Here is a 24,310-nt window from a genome sequence, read left to right as displayed (position 1 = left end):
CGTTTTTGAATGGTCTGCAGACCTACAGCAACACGTTGCCTATTAGGCTACAGGCTTGTTTTCTTTTCTTTTTTTTGTAAGTCTGTAAGGTGACAATTTCGCTCATTTCGACTCTTGGTCAACTTTCACTTGACTCGGGTTGGATCAGTGTGCCGGTCACGCTCGCCAAACAGATAGCCTTTGTGATAGCGGTATACTGACATATACATTGATTTTTGCTAAACAAGGCTACCTATGTATATCTTTAGGTAGTGCTCTGACTTTAAATAATAGGTCTAATAACACGTCACATCCACCCCGCTCACAAACGAATACACAGATAATAACAAAACAGGCTTTTTGAATTGTGATCAAGCAGAAAGGTGAATAATCATCATCTTACCGTGCACGTGAAAAGGGTCCGTCTTTCCGAAATGGCTTAGGCATAGAACCCGTGGAGTAGCTGATGACAAATATATGGCAGCAGGGGGAGCCAAAGAGCTAAATAGGAGGTAAGCGTGGTACTTGAACCCCCTTACACTTTTGTCCTATCTCTAACATAATTTAAATCTTTGAGCACAATACAATACTTTATTGCCAAAATATTCTAAATATACGCAGGTTGGTACATGACATTTTTTTTTGTATATATATATATATATTTGTGATATAAAGGTCAAGAGCTTTATTTCTCATTATACAATTGTATTTCTCAATTGTGACACTTATTTACTGGTGTATTTCGTTCTCCTACAGGTTTTATCCGGACATAGTAAATTAACAGTTGCTGATGAGGATGGAAACATTAATTGTACAGAAGCTGTTGTCCCAGAATTGGGGCAGGCACCTGCTGCAGAAGTGGGTGAAGATGAAGAATGCTGTCCTAGATTGCCAACCAGCTCACCTTAACCCAGCCCACCAAATTAATCAAATCTTCAGAGGCCGTCCGCCTGTCTGGGTCGGACACCTGAGGAGGGCTCTGTGAGGCACAGGTCACCTAGGCCCGTTAAAAAGAGGAGAAGCTGAGGCAGACATTGGGGTTTAGACTTGCCCCGCGGATGGAGTGCTAAGATGTACGTCTCCAGCCATCTGTCTCTTTGTCTGTGGCTGTGCTCTCTGGAGATGTGTTTTCAATGTGCTGGGCTGAGGCGCTGCTGAGGAGGCTGATGTTTGATGAGGTGTGCTGAGACAGAGGGGGCTTCAGAGGCCCACAGGGAGCAAAGATGACTAACTCACTACTCCTTCTAATCTAGGACAAGCACACCTAGACATCCTTCATGACTCTAATGTTTTACTCGTGTCGGGCCAAAAATATGTCCACTGAGGTTAACCAAAGTGGGTCGCCCAACAGCTTTTTTTGGATCACAGAAAAAGAAATTGTGCCATCTAAATGATCGCTGTCTTCAAACCCACCATGGACGGCAGAAGCCTTCCCCGCCAGTTATTTTTACAAGTATCGAACTGGGTCAATGACGCCACAAAATGACAAACCCCAATTTAAACAGTGTTGCAAAGATTACAGACCCTTGAACACCATACTGCAATGAAGTCTTTTTAAAACATTTTATTAGTCTTATAGAAAATAAAGTAAGCTGTATCAACAAACATACAATATATACATCAATAACTTAGACACCTCAGAGAATCACATTTAAATCCACAGTTTTTACTGTATATGAATACATAGTACTTATCTACATTGCAAAAGTACAATAATTTAATTTATAAATAGTTACAATTAACTATTGTTTTTTCATACAAAGTACTGCAATATTTTATTACAACCCATACAGAAAAATAACAAACCGATTATTTACTTTGTATTACTAACTTTAGTCCGATCTTTATAGCTTCAGAACACAGATCCACTCCATGAATACAAACCGCACAGTCAACTGTTACAAATATTTCATGGAAAGTCAATGTAGAGAACTATGCTTTCATCTATCCTCTTGAACATGTAACAACAAAAACAAAGGAAAATAAGTGTGAACCAGTTTAAAGAAAGTCTGATGAGTGACAGACAGTGTAAAGATCTATTAAAAAAAGACCACACCTAAATGCAACACATACTGTATGTGGATGATTCTACAGCAAATGACGTTTTACAGTATAAACAATTAATGTAGCAGCAGAACAAGCAACTCATATAAAAGAAAACAAATATTGCAAATGGCCCTTATGACAGATTAAGCATTGTTCTTTCAAATCAGTGCACAATCTCCTAAGCTAATCACCCATGTCTCATTTACCAATGAGAAAATCAGTTTATGTGAGTAAGGCGCCTCACGCAGATACAGTGTGATACAACAAGGGCCAACTGCTCTTGAATTGGAATAAAACATAGAGGAAATATGATACAAGAAAACTAGAGAAGGGTAAGAAATACCAAATAACAGACCATAACCACAATGACAACATTGATTACTCTTAGGACTACTCTTTCACACCTTTTCCACTGAGTTGCATATTAAGGGTCACTTTTTTTCACAATGGTCAGTAATACCTACTTGTAGCTACATACTATACACCTGTGAGAGACAGCCATCGACAGAGCGGACTGAGAGATTGGTCGAACGGTGCCACTTTGGAACACCTTTAAAAAGACACTTGACACAGAAAAAAGATTCACTCCACGAGACTTGCCACAGCAATACGGACGTCAACACCAATACTGGGCTATGTAGAGATTTCGGATATACATTTTTTCCCACAGTTACCAGTCAATGTAAGTTCACTAAGCATGTTGTGAGAGGAGGGTTAATGTGGCCACCAACCAATGGGGCATGGAGCTGTGAGAAGTGGCACTTATGAGCTCGACATGCTTATAGACAGATTGACCAAGGCGGATGAAGTGCTTTCTGATAAAGTAATTACCGCACTACTACTTTCACCTACAGTTGGAGTAAAAGCATCTTTGTGGGTAAATTCCTTTTTAGAGGAACTGCACTTGGCACGGAGAGAATGGAAGAAGTAGCGGTGGCAGCTGCTGTTGATTGTAATTCTTTGTGGTCGTGCTGTGTCTCTTTCCGAGTGTGGATTGAAAAAGCCCTTTATGACATGCTTATTTATAAAGAAGAAAGGGGGAGATAAACGGAAAAAAAAGAGCTGCCATTCCTGCTTCTCGTCTAAATAGCTTTTTCATTTTTAGAGTGACCTGTTTTGTCCTGAGCAAAACAAGCAGGAGCTTAGTGCATAATAGACCCTCGATCAAAGCTTACCACTTGTACAGTGTACATAAGTTCAGTGGGCAAAGCTTTCCAACATAATGCTGCGCTGTTGAAGTTAATCGACGAGTTTCTGTCATTTTATTTTGACATGTATATCGTGACTTATTAAGATTTTGGCTATGGTTTGATTTTTTTTATGATGTTTTAAGTCAAAGCAATTGAAAAACTGTAATCCTTAGTTGAAGGATTCTCTGAAATAAAAGTATTTAGAGGGCGTGAAGTAAGAGCTTCCAGTAAGAAGTCTCACAAATGGATTTAAAAAGAGGAAACAAAACAAAAAAATTGCAGCTTTTTTTTGAATACCCAGACACATGTTAGATTTCTTCCTTGCCTGGCTTAATAAAGTGAACTTGTAATGATTATGTTTGTAACAAACACCAAGGAAGCGAAGGGATATCACAGATGCTGTAACGCACAAGACATTTGACCTTGTTTACACCTAGTTTAGCTCTACAGATTTGTTTTATAATAGCACAGCTTTGACATCTATACAGTGAACAACACTGCCAACTTGTCACTTACACGTCACATCACGCGCTACCCCACAGTACGCGCCTAGTCACTAGAAAAGCTATCAGACTTCAATAGTAAGCCACTTTCGGTACAATTGCAAAAAGAGATGTCACATTATTTTTTGTGTGTTTTTCTGTGTTTCTATAAACAATGGAAGTAATCTATGAAGTATTAAAAAACATAAATCAAACATTGGACAAAGTTTCCTTAACACCTTAACAATTCAAACAGTAAAGCTTGAGTAAAGTTTTCATTTGAAAATATCTGACAATTATTACAAAAAGCAATAAATATCTTGAAATTAAAATGACTTGAACATATATGTTCGGTGTGAGCAAAACGTAAGCTTTGTGGGCTACAGTGCACCCACACACCATGAAGGTATTGTACTGTATTAACATTCAGGTTTGCAGATATCGTCACATTGGAATGGCACTCTGCTCTGCAACAATATCCTTTAGAACTGCTGATCGTTTTTGCCATAAATATAATAGACCTCTTTGTACTTTCAGTGCATACATGTATATTATTGCATCTACCGTCATATTGACAATGACAAGTTCATTAACATCTGTCAGAGGCGTAAACAGACACAAATGCTGAATCTGGATACATCACTTCACGCTTACGCCTGACAGATAAAACCGACAATTTGACAAATTGAGTAGATTTGGGTTTTGTCAAGCTGATTTAAAGACACTTATTTCTACCAAGTGTTTGTTTGGATGCATCATTCTGAATCAGTGCGTAATAACGGGCAGAGTGGGTTAGCTACAGTTAATGTTTTTAAAAGCATTGATGATTATCTTTTTGTCACAATTTATATCCCAATATGAACAAAGAACACAGAATGAGTTATTTTGAGTGTATAAGCTTGAGTATAAAATCCAAAATCACATCATCAGATTAAACAAGAAACCAGACTTGGTACTACTGAACAAATCAATACCTCACATAGCTAACCCAGTGCCCAGTTACAAATCACTGAAACAACTCCAGCCCATTCTGCTACTACGATCTAGCTTCGGTTTTGGACTTGACGATGGTGATGACGCTGGTGGTGGCTACTTTACCTGGGATGAGGGGCCCTATGACAGAGGCCATGGGAGCCCTCGTGGTGACAGGGTTACGGGCCACAGTCCTGGCAAAGCTCTGCAGGGCTTCGTACTTTGAGCGCAGCGCGTCCAACTCCACCTTCATGCTGGCGTTTTCTGTGGCGAGTTTGTCGACTTCCTGCTGTAGCTGAGCCTTCTGCTTCTCCAGTTCCTCCTTTTGGGTGACACGCTTCACCCGGCAGCTGGCGGCATACCCTCGGTTCTTTAGGGTGCGTCTCCGCTGCTTTAACTGAAGGATTTCTTCTTTGGTAAGGCCACGGAGATGCTGGTTCAACTCCCGTACGGACATGGTCACCAGCTCGTCATCTGTCAAGCTGGTGCCATTCTCTCCTGGCTCCCGCTTTACCTGGAAAAATCACACGAGTTAAGCCATACAGCGTAACATTTATGCAATAGAATAAAATATGAGCGTAAATTGAATTATTGGTGTATTTATTGGTGAAAAATACCTAAAACAAATGTGCCTCCCTCTCCTCAGACCTAACTCGTAATTTTGCTGGGAACAGGGACGTCACCAGCTCGTCTCCATGGTGACTGGACATTTTCTCAGGTAGCCACGCCTGAGGTTTAAAATTTTGGGTCCTTTTTCGAATCCAAACACAGCAAAAAAATAGCATTGTTGGTGTCTAGCTGAGCACAGGGAACACATTTATGCGTCAGCGTGTTGGGTCAGTTTGGTCGCTCTTATGATGTAGCAACAGTATAACCTGGAATGCACCGCAGTGGGGCTTTAAAGTGGTCAAATGGATGGCAGGGTGCAGGAATAAAAATGTTTTATCTCCAAGACCAGAGAGAGGACCTGATTATAAATACAAGGAAACAAGACCTGTATAACATCTCAACAATATATATATAATTGTAACTCGTCTAATTTCAGACAGCACGTTCACATACAAAAGTGTAAATATTCAAAGTGTGTTGCGTGTGCGTGTGTTGTTTACCTTCAAGGCCTTGTTTCCTTTGTTTGTGGTAGTCATGCCCCAAGAGCCGGGTCCACCTGCGCAACTGTCTGTTCTGTAGAGAATAATAAGAAAAAAAAGGTTTGCATCAGACAAATAGCAAAGATATTCAGGGTAAGCCTTGTATTTTCTGGTAAGGGTTTGGATGCTACAGCATGACTAGTCCTGCGAATATAAAGCGCAGCAAACTGGGTCAAGGACATAAGAGTTCCCTATAAGGGTTGCCAAGTCCATTCTGTGAGTTGTACCTTGGCTATTAGCCCCCTGTCACTGGACATAAAGAGCTTAAAATATACATTCTCTTTGCTGTATAGTCTAGATAAGGGGCAACAGGTGGCCCGCGGGCCAAATACGGCCCGTGAGATGATTCAATCCGCCCCTGACTTGTAGAGCACAAATTCCTGAATATGCAAAATGAATGTTAAAGGGAATAATCAGTGTGCTCATTCCAGCCACTAACTTACATTAAAAAAAAGGAAAGAATTCCACACGTGTCCAGCAGAGGGCACTGACATAAAAAGAGATCAGGGTAAAAACAACTAATTATAGCCACGTGGTAAATGGTCGGTCTGCCCCAGGTCGGCTGTGGCTGCAATAGTAGCTTACCACCACCAAGTGCTGAGTGAATGATGAATAATGACTACAGTGTAGACTTGTGACACAGGCTTGCGTGGAATACAAGTGTAAACTGAGGTTGCAGTAATTTCAGGCTCATTATTATTCATTTATTGAAACAAGTTTCCTCAATAGTATTTTCCCAATCAAAAAAAAAAAACAGATTTACGGACCCCGGCAATACACTTCCGATAATTGGCCCCAGGGAAATTTACTTGGAGACCCCTGGTCTAGATACTAGTTGTATGGTCCTTTTCACTTGAACTAAAAAGTGGCGGTTCTCTTACTTGAAATTTACATTGAGAGCCATGATTAAATGACATCTAATTCAGACAGCCACAGAGCAGGGTTCCCGTTAGCCTAGACAATCTGCATACTACATCTGGCTGTTGAGTGTCTATAATCCCTGAATCAATACAGAGATATGACTGCAGTGGAGTCTCAGCAACTTCAGCAGTGAGACTGTGAGGCTGCGCAATTCAAGTGGTTGAAATTAGTAAATTGCAAAAGCTGCAGTTATTTAGGTTATGTAATGTCTTCTGCAAACAACAAAATATCCTGTCTGATTATGATTCCTGCTCGAGGGCACACACTGTAAACTGAAGTATTTGCATATGTAATATCCACAATTGTTAAGCTACTGTACGCACAACTAAGGGGAACACCGAGGGAACTAGCGCAGGTGCAACATCTAACTCTCTGGTGTTGAGACGTGGTGTTGTAGGTGTGGAGTGTGCACCCGAGTGAGCTGTGGAACGGCATAAGATGATGTCACATACACAAGTGCACATGAACGCATTTGTGGCCCTGGGTGCTTACACTACACACAGTAAAAATGCTGTGTCAGCGAAACAGGCACCCACCACAGTGAGCCCAGCCAGCACAATGCCTCAGTAAGCTGCTTTACACAGCCCAGCAGCGTGTTTGTATTGAGCATATAAACAAATACATGTGGGAGCTCACTGGGGTTTACCATAAAAAATAGTCTGTGCGTAGTAGTCTCTGGTAATACTCAGGAAAATGTGGGGTAAAAACTAAGACAATGCAGGTCTAAGCACTTTTAACAATGGAACTTAATGAAAGTGACATTTAAGTAAGATAAAGCAAGTCGGCAATATCACACACAAAAAACAACAACAACACTTTTTCAGATTTAAATACAAGGCAAGTCCTGATATAATTTGGTCATGGAGAATATTATCTACTAGATAGAGCCATGAACAATATTTTTTTGATTTTAGACTCTTTTCTTCCAATGGATGCTCCAGCTTCTCCTAGATCTACGATATCCCTCTGGGTTGACATCCTTTTAGAAAAGGATTTTTTAAGCATGATACGCTCATCTCTGGGGGGCTGCTTTGAATAGCTGGCTGATAGTAACACCTTTAGCTGGCCGTTGTGGTGACTCATTTCCAGTCAGCATTTGGACCACAGATGCAAAGCATAATGGGATAATGGTCTGCCTGATGATGCACAGATAATGGACAAATAGACAGGAAAGTACTCCGCTAATAGCTACAGGGATGAGAGGACGAAATTATGTTCTTTCAAATATAAACCTGAATCCTCCCATAAGAACCGTAGTCCCAGAATTGTGCAGGACCCAGTCTAAAATATGCAGCACAATAGTATACAGTCCAGGTTCTCGGGGTGTATTCTGTCACACAGCTGTGTAGGAGATAACACAGTAGGCATGGCTTGGCACATTGAAAGCTCACCATATGACAGTGTGGAAGGATAGCGCCCAGACTGCAGCCCTCAAGCTCAGGCTGCTGCCAACAGACGGCTCTCTATGACAGGGCATGGCAGCACAACACAGACAAGGTCCAACGCACAGCTGCTCCCTCCTGGAGCAGGCATGTCACACCTCAGAGACAAAGAGGCATGCCCACACATCCAGACAGGCAGAAGGAGAAATATACCTCAAAGACCTTTAATATAAAAAAAAAACTGAAACCGGAGATGAAGTTTGCAGATGCGTGTAGTACTTGCACTGCATTTAAATTATTTTGTCATTAGATTTTTGTCTAATGGCAAGACAATAAGAGAATATGAGGAATAGACAGTGACCGGGGACTAAATTTCATTCAACATACCTCGTTTTTTTGATGACTGGTTTGTTAGATGGTCAGAAAGATGAAAAGCTCAAAATGAATATGATGTAATTCAAGGTAAATCCACACTTTTAACTTTATAAAACATAATAACTTGTATTGTCACACATATTTACAATAGCGATCCATCTATTTCAATCCAGTTTTATTCCCATGTATTAATCCAGCCCATTTGCACATTACAAGTATGTTAATTCCAGGACCAAATGTATCATGACATCCTGAGAGGTAATCTTTTCAGCCCCTTTGTGGTGGCCTATCAAAGCAGACAGGGCGGCAGTTCTGAGCGCAGGGTGAACTGGAGGCAGAGAGCAAACGCTGGAACACGGGCGCCTTTTATAAGTGCTTGCTGAATTTTTATGAATCGCCTGTAAGAACGCTGACAAATCAGACCTGATTTGCTTGTGTAGGAGAGACATCACACCCAAAGGGAAACAGAAAAATGCTGAGCGTAGTCACCCGGAGAAAGGCGAGAGAGGGAGTGAGAAAGGTGAGAAAGAAGGAGGGAGCTACATCGAATATGCTCACTCAACACATTTAGAGGAGCTTGAGAAGAACAGGTTGATGGAAAAAAAAAAATGCACTGATGTCAGCAAGGAGCAAAACCAAGGTGCCAATTAGGAACTTGTGAAGTTGAACTAGCCGGACGAAAGACACTTGTCCAACCTTCTCAACCTGTCCGTGTTCATCAGGATCTTATTGGGGGAATGGGGGAGGCGAGGTCAGTTTAGGTTGGCCTGATGGAGGGCTGCAGTAGTGGGATAAATGCTGATGTGACACGATAGGGCCAGTGTCAGACTTTAATAATCCCATCCTCTCTGCGGGGTCTCTCCAGGGAGCAGCTCTGGATGGACACCATTAGCTGGGGGACCCTTTGTTGTAGGGGGAACGGGGAAGGCACTGGCATCCCGGCGCCGTATCCTCTGATGAATATTTATCACTGTCATTCACAGCTGAAGGTGGGGGGTGGGAGGCAGAATAAAGATGCTCGGGAGGTGATTCTTCAAGGATACGACCAAGGCTCTTCCATCAACCGCTGTCGCAAAATGGCGGTAGAGTGGGATGGGATAGGTCGGTGATGGGGAGCGGAGAGTGCGGGGGTGTAGTAGAGGTGTGGTGATGTGGGGGGAAGAGGAAGCGTGGGGGCTGTCTGGTGCTGGAGGTGGCACGCTTGGTGGTTCAGGGCCGCGGGGAGAGCCAGATCCACTTGACAGCAGTGTAACAAGATTATCAGGGCCATGAGAGCAAACAAAAAGCCCCAGCAACCTGCCTCAGAATCCCGATTACGACAGCGGCCCGCTACATGAATACTAAACACGGTCGGCGAGGACTAACAGGGCACCCAGGATTTAGTGAGACAGGAAAGTGCGGGACATCAAATCATACAACTGATCACACACATTTCTCCACACACACAGAAAAGAAAAAGAGACTACCAAAACCACAGAAGTGCAAATAAATTTCACTTGTCATGATCAATTCCTGAAAAGATGCGTCCGGGCACTTGGCCCTGGCAGGTTGTTAATGAAGTGAATACAACAAGACGATGGAGGCGCATGCTGATGCAACACTGTGTGGAGGAAACAACAGAGACCAGATCCAGCATTGCTATTCCATTTGAAAATCAGAGCATCTCACCCCAACACAAAGGACAAGAGATTAATGTGAAAATAGTCCCAAGAACAAATTGTGCCGTACTTTGTGTTCAGATTTGTATCGGCAATTAAAGTTTTTACTTCTTTATGTAGATCTTTTTTCATTCATCCTTCTATAAACAACCGACTAGAGCTGCACAGTTAATCAAACAGCATCAAATCATTTTAATAATTGCAATTAACATTTGAACAGACAGTAATTGTTCAGGTGCTCTGGAAACATTGCATGAACCTGACTAACCCTGTAGTTTAGCGCTCAACAAACAGCTTCTCAAATGCACAGTTTGTTCATTTATGTCATAATTGAACATGGTCCTTTTTAAATAAACAAAACAATCAAAAGTAATTAACTGGAGCGACAAAATGCATCCAATACTACTGCATATTTTGATATTTTGGATATTGTAGGTAAGACTTATTCTATAATAACATCTTGCCCCTCCACTTTAACCAAGTGCATGTTTTCCAATTCGGCTTTACCCAAATCTAAAAGCTCATTTGAAAGCTAAGACCTGCAGAACTGATTGCAACTTCTTTGTGGCATTGCCGCCGCATTTTTAACACATTTGTGAAGTGTTTTTGTTATGTTGTAGTCCCTCTCTTTTAACTCTTCTTTGTTGTGTTTAATTGTGTTTTTATTGCTTTTTCATTGTCTTTTTTTTTGGTCCTGTTTGATGCTTTTTTTGTCATGTTTTGGTGGCTTTATTGTTGTGTGTTTGTCAAGTTTTAGTCACGCTTTAATCATGTTTTTGTCACTTTTTTATTGTGTTGTATTGTCTCATTTCCGGCACGTTTTTGTCGCTCTCTTGTTGTGTTTTCATCTTCGTTTTCGTCGCTATTTTGACGCTTTTTTCAAGAAGCTTTTTTCAAGAAGCTTTTAATGCCGAACTGGAGAAAATGTGCCTGGTTCAGGTGGGGGTTAAGAGATTAACTTGGCACTAAAATAATGTAACCGATGTCATGTCTGACTGATCACACACACAGTATTCAGTTTCCTTAATCAATTATTGATGAGACTTAAGCCTTAGCTCTATTATCACTGGGTTCCTGCAGAAAATTCAGGTACAACGAACACTCCCTAATTCCTAATTATTTAGAATGGCCTAAATTGCTCTGTTCACTTGTTGCTTTTGTAATATAGAGCTAAACGGAGACCAATACTTTTGTCGTAAGTTGCCAAAAATAACACTGTACGATCACAACAAGCAGTGCTTTTAGTGTCTCCCCTTTTATTCCGAGTTGAAAAGATTGCCTGGATATTCCAATCTAATCATTCCTCCCGTCAGCTCGGTGAAGTCAATTATCAAGCAAGCTGCATGTGTCGGGCACCATTTAACTGCAAATTAAAAATCAGACTCTTCGAACGGCTCTAGAAGACTTACTAGGAGAAGACTGGGGAGAGAGTAGCGCTCGGAGACAACAGTGTGAGAGCTTAGAGAGGTGCGATGGTAAGAGAGGAGGGAAGCTATTAGGTACTAAGCATTCAGAGCGTGAAATAAGAGTGACAAAAAGGGGTAGAGAGAAAATCATCCAGCAGCTTTCGCACGGAAATGTGATACGCTTGTAGTAGAGGGGAAATACTAAGCTACTACGAGACTTTGGATCAGCACCGATTTGGGACAAGGGGACAACGCCATCTAATAATAAATGTGCATCACAACAACTTAATGCGGAAAAACAGTTTGTACACCCGCGGTCAGGCTTAATATTTAAAAAAAGTTACGGCTATTGCACTATTCTTGCACTTGATAAAAGCAATGTGTTGCCTCATTCCCACGGACTGTTACTAAGCCTCTAAGTACTCGAGCGTTTTATAAGGTTTCAAGCTAACAAATTAGTAGTCAAAATGGGAAAAGTATATACATAGAAGTAATCACAGGCGAGATAAGAAAACGTAAACACGATTAGCCTACATTTTAGGGCCACTCATTTATTATTTGTTCATTTTTACTATCAGCATAATAAACCATGTGTAGGAGATGTAGAAACAACTAAAGAGAGAAATCATGCTCCTCATATGGCAGATGCGCGCGGCACACTTATGGTCAAAATTTGCATTTAGTCCATGTACTTTTAAGAGAAAACATGAATCATCTGCCTCCGGGGACTCGGTTTGTTCTCACACCAGTGTTAATGTTAAGTTTATTTAAATAGACTTGGCCTGCGCTGGTTTGCATTAACAGAGCTCCAAGCTGCTTGTTTACTAATTGCAGCTACAGTGGCAGGAGTACTGGCCTCAACACTGTGTGCCTGCAGGACTTGATTAAACAGAGAAACAGCTCTTGATACTTCGGCCTTGTGCTCGCAGAGAAACGAACAGTAGTAGGCTGCCCACACACTGAGAAAACATCCACCAGCTCAACTACACCGGTTGCATTTGTAGTAAATTGGTTCAACAATGACCTAACAGCTTTCAAAGGCTAAATTACTAGAGCTCATTTAGAGGCACAAAACTTTGCTTTGAAGCAGTGATTCAAAATGAGATCTGAGAATTTGTAAAGTACTTTTGCTCCCAATATTGTGGGGTTTTTTTTAGACTCAGCTAGTTTTATTTCACAGCTTTTGCTTTCTATTAATAACATGGCTCCAGCTTGGATCATATTACAGCAAATGATGGACGATGTGTACAGTACATCTGATAAAGCCTTACGCTTAATTTTATTTCCTGTGGGATCGTTGATCATTTACTGCTGTGAGATTTATCGCAATTTTTGAATAGTCACAAATGGAAAAGGTTGCAATTATCTGAGTAAGATGTGTCAGTAAGTACAACATTTTTAACAATTGCCAAAGTCAGTGGTTGTCAAACTGTGGTACTTCCATTTTCTCTCATTTTAGACTAGCCATTATAGTTATAGAGTAAATTTAAGTCACACAGAATTCTACCCAATCAATAAACTTGAAATACAAGCATATTTTCAGCACTGAAACAAATTAGGTCCTCTTCCAAATCCATTCTTTGATTACCCACTGCAGAAATAGCATTTTCTGTGTTGACCTAGTCATCATGTTTTGTACTGATGGAAACAGTACAGGTGCTCGTCATATATTTAGAATATCATGAATAAGTGCAAGTACTTCTGTTATTCAACTTAAACTGTGAAACTAATACATGATAGACTCATTACATGCAAAGTGAGATATGTATAGCCTTTATTTGTTATCATTTTGATTATTATGGCTCAGCTTGCAAAAAACGCTAATTAAAAATCTCAGAAAATCAGAATTTTTACATTTTTTTTACAAGCTGAGCCATAATAATCAAAATGTTAACAACTAAATGCTATACATATTATGTCACTTTGCATTTAATGAGCTTATATCATATATGACTTTCACAGTTTAAGTTCGATTACAGAAGTAAATGCACTTATTAACAATATTCTAATTTTCCGAGTTTCACCTTCTTCTGTTTTTGAGTTAGTCATGATTTACACACAGTTAGACATTGAATTTAGATACATTTTAGACCTTGTCTAAACCTGGCTTAGTCCTGATTTTATCCTAATCTTTTCTCACCTGATGCCCATCCTGACAAAACCAATTCAGTTCATCTGTGCCTTGGAGAGTCACAAATATGAGGATTGCAAAATTGGGGTCCAAACAGGGGACAAGAACCCATGACCTTTACATTCAAGGCATCCAACCCAAGACAGCTGCATTTACAAAGCATCAACCATGGAAAGATCAATCCTAGCAAAAACTAAAATGCTTCATCCATGCACAGAAAATGATAATAATTATATTTTGACTATCTTTCTATGTTATTTACGCGCTTTGAATAAATTATTACTCCCTATTTATTATCTGCTGCATAAATAAGCATAACCTTGACTCGTGTATGTGTACAGATAAATTACCTTCTTCACTATTGACACGTCATACACATAAATCAGTGTGTAAAGTAGGTTAGAGGAAAAACAATGGCCAACAAGCTGTTCCTAACCCATGCTTCTGTTGGCTATTCTAAATTACGAACACAGAGGGCATCTATGTGTGAACATGCCAAGTCTAACCCCAGATCCAAACAAAAAAAAAATCATCAAACAGTACTCTGTCTGGATGGGAGTATCACTTTGAGAGGTGCAGCGGGCCTATCGCAACGCTAAGCAATCATAATCCGCGCTACACTTGCAAGGGGTTTCATCACCAGCGTTCCCTCCCTGATGCAGAAAGGAGAAAAAAAAAGTATATTGATCTTTTTCTCCCTTCCTTCCAGGCATTCCCATTTCCCTGTGCAGCTTAAGCAGCACTTTTGTGGACAAATCCCACATTTGTGTTCCTTACTGCAGGCTATTAATTGTCCTGAATAGGCGTAACTGCTCCCAAGGCACAGCTGTGTTGGCTATACAGAGGTGCTGGTGGCCGGCCCGTACACTAGGCTGAAGTCTTGCCTCATGTTTCGTCAACCTCGTATGTCCTCTTCTCCGAGCCCCCCCCCCCCGTTGCCCATTTTACACTATGCCAGTGGGTATGAGTTGTGCACTCACTTGGTTCACCTCCATGGCATCTGGTCCTATTTTATAACTGCTACCTCAATGCAAGACGCAATAAATCTCAGGGATGATCAGACACTCCCAGTCTCCATCCACACACCGCTGCCAGCCGTATCCGGATCTTATAAGGGCCCTCATCTTTTCTTGTTACCTGCAGAGAAAGGCAGGGTCGGGCATTACGCTTTATTGCAAAAGCCCAGTCTTCTGATGCGAGGCTGGCCTGTCTGCTAAACACACTTCAATGCCCCGCTCACAAGAAGAGAGATGATGAAATAAGGTGAATATCTGAGCAAGAATGGGCAACTTCTATCTGTTTAGCGCTGCCTATAGACACCCAATAGTTTCCAAGGTGACTTTTCAAATTGCAAAGAGATTCTCCATGGATAATTCATTACCTACCCTCTATGAGCGTGCTCTCTAATAGGCAGCAAATTTCATCATGATCCACATAGGGAAACAAGAGCAGCTGCCAACACAAAATATGAGAAATGACGTGTGCACACAGGAAAAGGGCAGAAGGAAAATAAACAGTGCCTTAAAAGCGTCCAAACAAACATGTTCACAATAGTACACATACATTGATTTGTTACCAATATGTAGGAACTGTCCTACATAATTTCTCAACACATTAGTATGCAAATGACTTAATTGTCATGCAATTTAAAACAAAGTTAAAAGAAACAACATCATGAGTTCATGTTCAAACAGACGAAAAGGGGCATTAATAATTCATGGCCTGTTCTCTCAAAACATATGGTAATCGATTACTGATTAGTTATTGCACCTTTATTACATGTCGTCAACGATAAAACCTTAATGACAGCTGTATTTATACAGCCGGATAATATACTGCTTATTGTGCATTCTAATAATTGATTTGACTCTACAGTTGACACCTAAGCACTTAGTGTAAATGCGCTCTGTCCTGCTTGTTGATGCACATGATGACAGCGCTGCAATATAACGCACATTCTCTGCTGAATGTAGATGAGACTATTGATAAATGCATGATGGTCATCACTTGATGCTCATGCTTCTTTGACTGGCTTCACGACAAATCAGCACCCTTTCGATCCATCGCCTTAGAAACAGCAGCTTGGTGATAACCATCGACCCTTATCTATCGAGCAGACCTTTGTCCGTGGAGCCATATTTCGGGGTGGATTCTGAGAACGAGTAAATACATCATAGTGATGATTCAGCATGATGAAAAAATACCGCGGCTTGTTTGTTCCTTGAAAATAAAACAGCAATGCTGTAACGCCTTTACGCACGGGTATGGACGGAAAGGCGAGTATTCTTAGGCATTACCATTGTATAACCAGTGGTTAAATTACCTGTCAATTCAGGTAAGCCAATTCGATACACGACCAAGACCATTTGAAATAAAGAAGCAAGCTGACAATAACCCAAAACAATGTTTAGAGGAAGCTAACAGAGTTATATTGTATAGAAACAATATTGCAACCAACCTGCTTCGCTAGACCGCTGCCACTGCCTGCTCTTTCTCCTTCTCACAACGGGGTGATGAAGCAGCAGGTTTGGACGGCAAGGAGCGCATGAGTTGACAAGCCCCAGAGAAGCGCAAAGATACACGAATACACCTCACTCAACTATTTTACTACAATTTCAACCCCGTAACACAGTTCTGACATTCCGCGACTCCCGTCTCCAGTTCTACAGCACCGGCTTGTCAGCTTGGCAAACAACTCCCCTCCTACAAACAAGCAAGCGAGGAAATCCCCGTGCTGTCCTACTACAACTGTATCAACATCGCGCTGTGCGTGTCTGTAGCAGTAGACAAATTACCCCAAACGCGGGAATTTCTGCGGTTGGTGTCATAATAAAATCTATAGTTTGCATGTTTATCAGTTTACATGTGCATACAAGACATGAGCTGCCATCCAAGCATGGTAACAGTACGGTCAATTTATACCAAATTAAGTTAAGTTCCGGATAATACTAACAATTAAAAAAATAAAAACTCACGTGAAGGAATTACACATTTTACGCAACAGTTACGCACGGGTGTAGGAAGCCGGCATTCTCATTTATATCAAAACTAGTCTATAAACAAGGCGTAGTGACATTATATCTTTGACCACAATGATGATGGCAGTTTAATTTGAAGTTCAAATCCGCACATAATGGTAACTTGACGCATCCTGCTGTTTCGCGGTTAGCCCGTACAGCTAGCTGCGCCTGTCAGCAGCGAGGCAAAGGCATGCACACTCAGCACAACAACACCAGTGCTATTCGCTCACCAAAGAGCTATCCAGGTTCTGGCTGGTCCTGTCCGAAGATGAAACTTTTTAAGGCCCTCTTTCGATGTCGTAACCCGAAAGGAGAATCATTGGAGGAACTTCGAGGAGACAGACCGAGCTGATAGCGGTTTCCCAATAAATGCCAACCTGCTTCCCTTGTTGACTCCTTTCTCTTGTAACGAAGCCAGACGTCACCGTGTTTGGTCACGTGTCTCCATTCATCAAGGTTTTTCTATCCTCAAAAGATAAGAGTAATTTTAACTCAACGGGCACAGATATAAAGATAACACATTTATTTCATTTTGACTAAAGTAACTTATTACAAAAGTATTAAGTTAAAAAGGCGACCTCTACACATAGCTTCCCACATAAAAACAAATACATTTATTTTCTATTTCAATAAAGAGGTAGATGTAGATGAAATGGGACAAGTTTAGAAACGTGCAGTTTTTTGTTTTGTTTGATAAAAAATGTTTATACCATTCAGAAAATACCCAAATATATAAAAATACCCGTACAAAACACCAGTACCACCCAAAAAAAAAAAGGTATTCAACATTGACTTAAAACGGCCTATTAAATAGGCTACTATTTGATATGTCTAATGCATATCTGAATGTCAAACCTGTATTAGCTTCTATATTGCATCATAAGGATTCTCACAATACAAAATTCAGCAAAATAACAGCAACATCTCAGATCTTCTTGGGTCGTGCGCTACCGTCAGTAAACTTATTGATCCCACGAGATCTAACTCCAACAGCATCTGCACTAACACCTGGCTGCTGCAGTACTTTGTCAAGAGTTGTCTTCTTAATGGCGGCTGGGGAGATTTTCTCCTGGTCAGCCAAAAACTGGAGTTCCCTTTGAAAAAAAAGAGAGGGAAAGAACAGATTTATTAGTCATTTGTTTTGTACAGCAAGCACAAAATATTTTGTGTTTTTTGTTTTGTTTTATTTTTGCTGATCACTTTACAGTCGATTAATAAGAAAATGTTTAATAGCAACATTTATTGTTCAATAGACACACGATGTCCCGTAGGATTTCTATAATTTATTTTTACATTTTAGTTATTCATTCACTTCAAACAGGGACTGTGCATGCAGGATTTACAATAACCTCAGACACGACAGATGGGAGGCTATTGTAACAGGCTGTAACACGAGTGCTAATTTCCACCTGTCTTTAGGCACTCCACTTAATTTATAATGTTTATATTGCTATCTTGTTGCACAAATGTTGTTTTTAAATATGCTACAGTACATGAAGTGAAGCTACTAACATGATTTCACTTTTCTTTAGAATCCTTGTTTATGATGTGAACCAGATTATTGTCTTTTTTTTAAATTATTATTTATAACATTTCTCTATATCCATTGGCTGTAGAATAGCGATGTACTATGTGAAGGTGGCTTAATTCCCCCAAAGCGATCAGCGCAGGCTAGCTGAAGCTCATTTATGCTATCAACTTGGCTTGGTTTTTGGAGCCAGCGCCTACATTTAGAAGAAGACGTAAATATAAATAAAAATAGCGAAAAGAAACAAAACAGGACAATGCTGTACTGAGACAAACATGTGGAGGTAAGAATGATAAGAATGAGTGATCGATGACTTAAAGAGAGGCAAAAATATTTAACGGACTGTCCATCTGAAGTCTGCCCCCATGTCCTATTAGCCCTCAGCTTCAGCAGCTAATACTGTAACTCGTCCATGTTTTTTCAGTCTGTGGTTATATATGACTATTTTTTGTTAATCTCCACTATCTATATGTAGAACATTTATTAAAACAATATGTAAATGTGTTTAATTCAACTCACCTGGTCCTTACACACGAGACCTCCACAGCATTAATCAAGAGGCTTCGGAAACCACCGCTCTCCATGACATGCAGTGCATGAATGGTGGCTCCCCCTGGTGAACAAACGTTGTCCTTGAGCTGCCCAGGATGCTGCTCTGAATCCAACAACATTTTTGCAGCTCCCTTTCAAAAACAAACAGGACATGTGCGATTTGGGATTTGAATTGAACTTGTTTGGTTATTCATAAATGAGGTGCAGGTCCATGCAAAGTAAACATATATGGTCTTGCATGATAAATGATGATTGAATGTAGATATAATAGGAAGGTAAATTAATCGTTGACATTTTTCACTATGTACTGAAATACAATTTTACCAGTAATGCTTGTGCTCCTAGTCGTACTGCTAATCTCCTTGGCAGCCCCATTTTCACCCCACCATCAGCAAGAGCATCTACAGCAATAAACGCCTGCAAAACAACATTTAGCATCGTTAGGACGAAGTTAATCAACTACTGTGAAAATGTGATTAGCATGACTCACATAGGCTGGGCCGCTGCCACTCAAACCTGTGACTGCATCTATCAGGTCCTCTTCAACCTCAGTGCAGTAGCCCACACTAGCCATTAGCTGCTCCAGAAGCTTTCCATCCTCCAACTCCGCATGAGTTCCAGTGGCATAGACTGTGGCCCCTTCTCGTACCACGACAGGGGTGTTGGTCATACAACGCATGACCTTTGGAGACGGTCGATACAGCTTCAGCTTCTGAAAACAGCAATCATTAAGTCACTACTCCACAAATGCAATATGTCTTTTTGTCTAGGGTATTTTGCATCAAGAGCAATATTAGTGTGCTTACATGACAAAACCTTTGTGCACAAGTTTTAATCATGTGTTAGGGAATACAACTACATCCCAACATCCCCTTTGAAAGGGCTGTGCAGAAATCCTGATGGCAGCAGACAGGCCAAATAATGAACTCTTACTTGCCTTCTCTATTGAGCTGATAGTGACACCTGCTGCACAGGACACAATGAGATGGCGCTCTTCGATATCTGGTCCAATCTCATCCAACACAAAGGGAATGATGTGTGGCTTCACAGCCAGGAACAGGACATCACTCTTCTTCACAGTTTCTTTGTTGCTTGTAATAACATTAACACCCATTTTCTGAAGATATTAGATTTTGTTAGTACACATGCTGCCTTCATTCTCAGTTTTCAAGAAGTAATCAAGGATCATTCTATTACAATGTAGACAACATAAGCTTTACAGGTAACAATCACATTGTAGCCACAATCGTTACGCATTGGTTAGAGGTCTACCCACCCGCAGACCATGCACTGTAGGGAGGTCTGATTCTGGGGAGCTGGCTGTAATTCTGTGGGCAGCAATCACGCCTTTGGGATAAATGTACAGTGTATCAGTCTGATTGCAATCACCACGCATCGATAACACAGTGTGTCTTATAGGCCACCGTATGTGGGCTAGACATGACTCACCCGCAGCAGTAAAGCCCCTGACCAGGGCGTGGGCCACTTGACCTGCTCCTATGAAGCCCACACTCATTATGCCTTCAAATAGGAAAAAAAATACACTTATCGTCTAGTTAAGCGTTCATCTTTTGTTGTCAGTGTCCTATTAATAGTACCACAAGCGACTGGAGCCTCCGACACATAAACACATATTCAAACAGAAGAATGCCAACTGAAGCATATAATTGTTATTATAAACTGTCGAGGCAGATAAGTAAAACAATAACTTTCAAAACTCACCAAAGTGTCAACGTGGACACCTTCGGTAGCTGAAAAACAAACTGATTGACAAGTGTCACAACCAATAGAAATTGTTGCCTTAAGTTTTCAACCAATTGAGGACTTTTCTTTGGCTAAGAAGGGCGGGCTCGTCAAACCAGAACAGTTGCATCAGGTTGGCCCTGTGGGCAGAGAGTTGGCTGCGGCCCTTTACTATCATCTGCTGGCGAAAGGCCTGAAAAGCAAGTGCAGGCCATTTTGTTGGTAATTGTGAACCAAAGGCAAAAGTAAGTGTTGTTGTTTTGTTTTTTCAACATTGAAGAGAATACTACATTTAATGTAATAACCGCTTACCAAAAGGAAAACCAGCACATAGATACTTCCTCGCACCCAAGGAGACATAAAGGACAGCATGAGTTTCACACGATGATAATGAGACAGCTCATATGGTCGAAACTAAATGCAGTCTGTCAAACAATAGTTTATTATCATTCTATGGCTATATATGAACAGGTTCACAAACAACAATTTCCAGTGCACAATAAAATAATACTATCACATTGCTTGTTGAAGTCCATGTGTCCATGTCACCAGTAATAAGCAATAATACTGTTTAATACATTATATGTCTCTGTTAGGTCCACCTCGGCAGTAACAGCACAGCATAGTCCACTTTGAGGAGGAGCATTATGTGTGAGCAGATCACACATGGAGTCAATTTGATTGATACAGCTATTTCACTTAAGCAGGTAAGACATTTACTTTATTACTTAACAAGCAAAAACATCTACATGGATTTAATACTGCATTTAGCAAAACCTCTAGTCCTAAAGGATGTGAGGTCCTCCCCTCTGACCCAGTTGTGGTTAAAGAATATTTAGGGTGAGGAGTTTCTCACACAGCTGAACCTGAGACAAAGCGGATCCTTTGGGAATAAATTAGATCAACAAAGTATAGAATCATGTTGATATTTGTAAATACTGCCACTACCAGCTTAGTATCCCAGGGACAGTTCCCTCTTGGGCAGTCCTCAGGTCGACTGGTGTTACCATACTTCTTATCGAAGCTGAAGATTGGCCAGATGAGTGCTGAACTGAGGTACAGGATCACAGCAAAGAAGGTGTATATTACTACAAAGCGGTCAAAGGGGAACCGCAGTGCAGCGGTCCTGCCTGAAACGGTCAATATGATCACGACAACAGTGACGGAGAAGCACAGGCTGTACACGACCACACAGTACTGAGTGGCAATGTGGAGTGTGTACTCAGAGTCATGAGCCAGGGCTCCAAAAATAATACAGGCCACATAGGCTTGGACCACCTTCAGCAAACCTGAGATAGTGGCCATGTAACCCACCACAGCTCCGGGCTTAGCTCGAGTCAGAAACACCTCCACTCCGTAAGGAAAGCAGCAGATACAGGAGCAAACAGTCACTGCAATACGATAGTACAGGCTCTCACAGCTCTCATCTTCACACTCTTCAATGAAGTAGACCGGGTAGACCACAGATGCTGTAATGTACATCAGTGTAGCCAACATGGCAAAGGCAACTGTGAAGTTGTCCCAGGAAATTGGCATACAGGCGTGGAGTCTTGTAATGTCCAATGTGAACACCACCAGTGTCACTGCAAAGCAAAAGCCCCACACAAACATGCAGAATGTCCCGTAGGAGGCGCTGTAGCCCGCACTGTGGGCCACAAGGGCTATTATGGCGCACCCCAGGAGCAGTTGGCTCATGCGAGCAAGGCCCAAAGGTGAAAGAACGGCCTCTTTGTTGAGGTAGTGTCCTCCGTGAGCATCCATGATGATCTCTGAAGTAGGCTGATGGAAGTCCTGTCTCCAGGCGTCTTTGGCTGCCTTGTCTGTGGCCTGCTTTTCTCACTGGCCTCTCCCTTCCTTGGTTTCTTTTTATAGTTAGCCCTTAATTACAAAGTTTTACTTGAGCTAGGTTTGTAATTACAGTTTTTTTTATGTCGACTTATTCAGCTTGGCATGTTAGTGCCCCATACAAAAGCACAGCATATACCAACTCTGTGAAAATCTCACTTTCTATAAAGGTATTTGTAAATACCTCAGCGCCGAAGTGTATATCCACTAAAATTGAGTCTTCAATCAAGTCCATCTCCAGTAAATGTCAAGGGTCTTTTCTCATCCAAAGTCTGCTCTTCCAATAACAACAGGTGCTCCAGTTTGGTGTCCTGTCAATGAAACCTCCTGTACTTTCTTGGCATAAGTAGCATAAGAACACTTTGTAAATAGATCTTTGACGCTTGTTCTTTGTCCTGCTCTCACTGTCTGTCTCTTGTGGATTTCGTCTTCTCCTTTGGGCTTACAAAAACACACCCTCTCTCTCATGTCTGCCTGCCCCATGTGCAGTGTGTAGATTGGTGGCTGAGCCCAGGGTTACACAGGCCTCACAGTGCTATAAATAGGGGGTCTATATTCCACAGAGGAGTGGGAGGCTGTGGACATGTGGCGAGCAGTTTGAGAGTCATGTTTCTGGGAGCACCCGGAGAGGCCGCTTCAAGACAGAAACTGGCATTTATACCCGACGTAATGACAGGGAGGCAGGCTAAGACTTCCATTAGTGGAATAAATTACACACAGGTCTACTGCCATGATTATACATGAGAGATGACAGTATTGAACTGGAGATGTGATTTGGAAGTTGCCGTTTCTTAAAATACCTGCATCTGTGATATTCATTTGCTTTTCAAACACATTCATTTCAAACACTTCAAAGTCAGCTTCTTCTGAGAGTTGAGACGTCACTGTGATTGGTAAAATCCACCTGTCAATCACTGAAAGTCTAACCAATAGAGGAATGGTTGAGGGAAAGCCGACAGCATGTGGACATAGGACCATCAAACAATGAATCATAATCTGGCAGACTCTTCAAGTTACAATATCGTCACAGGGTCTGATCCATTTACATCCCCCACCCCTAACTATATTCAAGTTGAACACAGGTTGGCATCAGGGTCTAAAGGCTGTGTGATTGGAGCAAGAAATACATAATATCTTTCCATTTGGTAATTTTATATCTATTGCTCCAGCTTGACCATAGCTTTTATGCCTCTTGTCTGCTGCTGTTAAGTTTTGTTTTTTCTCGTTTTTTCTGGTGAAAATTGTGACAATGTATAGCCACAATATTCTACACACATAACAAGGATAAAAGAAACATGTCACTAGTAATTTATGCAGTGTGTATTCTCCTGTGGGGCTGATACAAAGACATGCAGTCAACACAAATAAGAAGCAGCAATATATTTACAATTTACAAAGAATCAATTCTCTGTGAAAATAGCAATTATAAATATGATTTACATAACAAAATAAATATGTAAATTACCAATGTAGCTTTACTGTTAAAAATATGTTACAGAATAAAATTACAGTTAGCCATACCTTTCCTTCGAGTGTAAATGATAGAGGTCTTTAAAACATGTATGTGACATGTAATTATATTATCTGTATTTTGAAATACTATAAGGAGTAACTGTATTGTACACTTAGAAAAACCTTTTACAATATACACAATATGTCTCCCTTTAAATGTCCATTGCATTGACTTGAATGAGTGGACCCTGTTTGTAGAAGAAGGTGTTCAGAGGTATAGGAAACAGGACAGTACTGGCACCATGGTCAAGGCCCTCCTTAGCACTGTGACGTAAAGTGGGCTGTGTGGCACTTCACGATAATTTTGTTCGTGTAGGTGCTTCGTGTATTGCCGGGTTCGACTCCCGGACCGTGCAGGCCTTTTAGTGTGAAGTTTGCGTTGTTCTCTCCCCGCGTCTTAATGGGTTTCCTCCGGGAGCT

The 24,310-nt window shown here is 41.0% G+C and overlaps 3 protein-coding genes across 5 annotated transcripts; all 3 read right to left on the bottom strand.

Annotated features, from left to right (window-relative positions):
* Positions 1-717: 717 nt before the first annotated feature.
* Positions 718-17,118, bottom strand: LOC306968630 (transcription factor MafK-like). Of its 3 annotated transcripts, XM_079564065.1 has the most exons (4): positions 16,149-16,588; positions 14,671-14,827; positions 5,779-5,851; positions 718-5,183 (listed from the first exon to the last, which is right to left on the bottom strand). In XM_079564065.1, exons 3-4 carry the CDS (start codon positions 5,812-5,814, stop codon positions 4,734-4,736), a joined length of 486 nt encoding a protein of 161 aa, XP_079420191.1. In that variant the 5' UTR covers positions 5,815-5,851; positions 14,671-14,827; positions 16,149-16,588; the 3' UTR covers positions 718-4,733. The 3 variants fall into 3 exon arrangements, with proteins under 3 accessions (XP_079420191.1, XP_079420190.1, XP_079420189.1); XM_079564064.1 differs by lacking the exon at positions 14,671-14,827 and having other exon boundaries at positions 16,149-16,587; XM_079564063.1 differs by lacking the exons at positions 14,671-14,827; positions 16,149-16,588 and adding an exon at positions 16,941-17,118 and having other exon boundaries at positions 719-5,183.
* Positions 17,119-17,404: 286 nt separating this feature from the next.
* LOC306969722 (pyrroline-5-carboxylate reductase 1, mitochondrial-like) lies at positions 17,405-20,565 on the bottom strand. The gene is made up of 8 exons (XM_079565426.1): positions 20,513-20,565; positions 20,240-20,311; positions 20,067-20,137; positions 19,728-19,907; positions 19,281-19,502; positions 19,115-19,207; positions 18,758-18,921; positions 17,405-17,804 (listed from the first exon to the last, which is right to left on the bottom strand). Exons 2-8 carry the CDS (start codon positions 20,304-20,306, stop codon positions 17,636-17,638), a joined length of 966 nt encoding a protein of 321 aa, XP_079421552.1. The 5' UTR covers positions 20,307-20,311; positions 20,513-20,565; the 3' UTR covers positions 17,405-17,635.
* Positions 20,566-21,385: 820 nt separating this feature from the next.
* On the bottom strand, positions 21,386-22,309 carry myadml2 (myeloid associated differentiation marker like 2; the record flags this gene model as incomplete). Its single annotated transcript, XM_079565111.1, has 1 exon — positions 21,386-22,309. The coding sequence occupies exon 1, from the start codon at positions 22,292-22,294 to the stop codon at positions 21,386-21,388; it is 909 nt and encodes a 302-aa protein (XP_079421237.1). The 5' UTR covers positions 22,295-22,309.
* Between the last annotated feature and the right edge of the window lie 2,001 nt (positions 22,310-24,310).

The sequence above is a fragment of the Gobius niger genome, assembly GCF_951799975.1.
Source record: "Gobius niger genome assembly, chromosome: 10".
Classification (NCBI taxonomy): Eukaryota; Metazoa; Chordata; class Actinopteri; order Gobiiformes; family Gobiidae; genus Gobius; species Gobius niger.
This window is presented reverse-complemented; position numbering and strand designations above follow the sequence as displayed.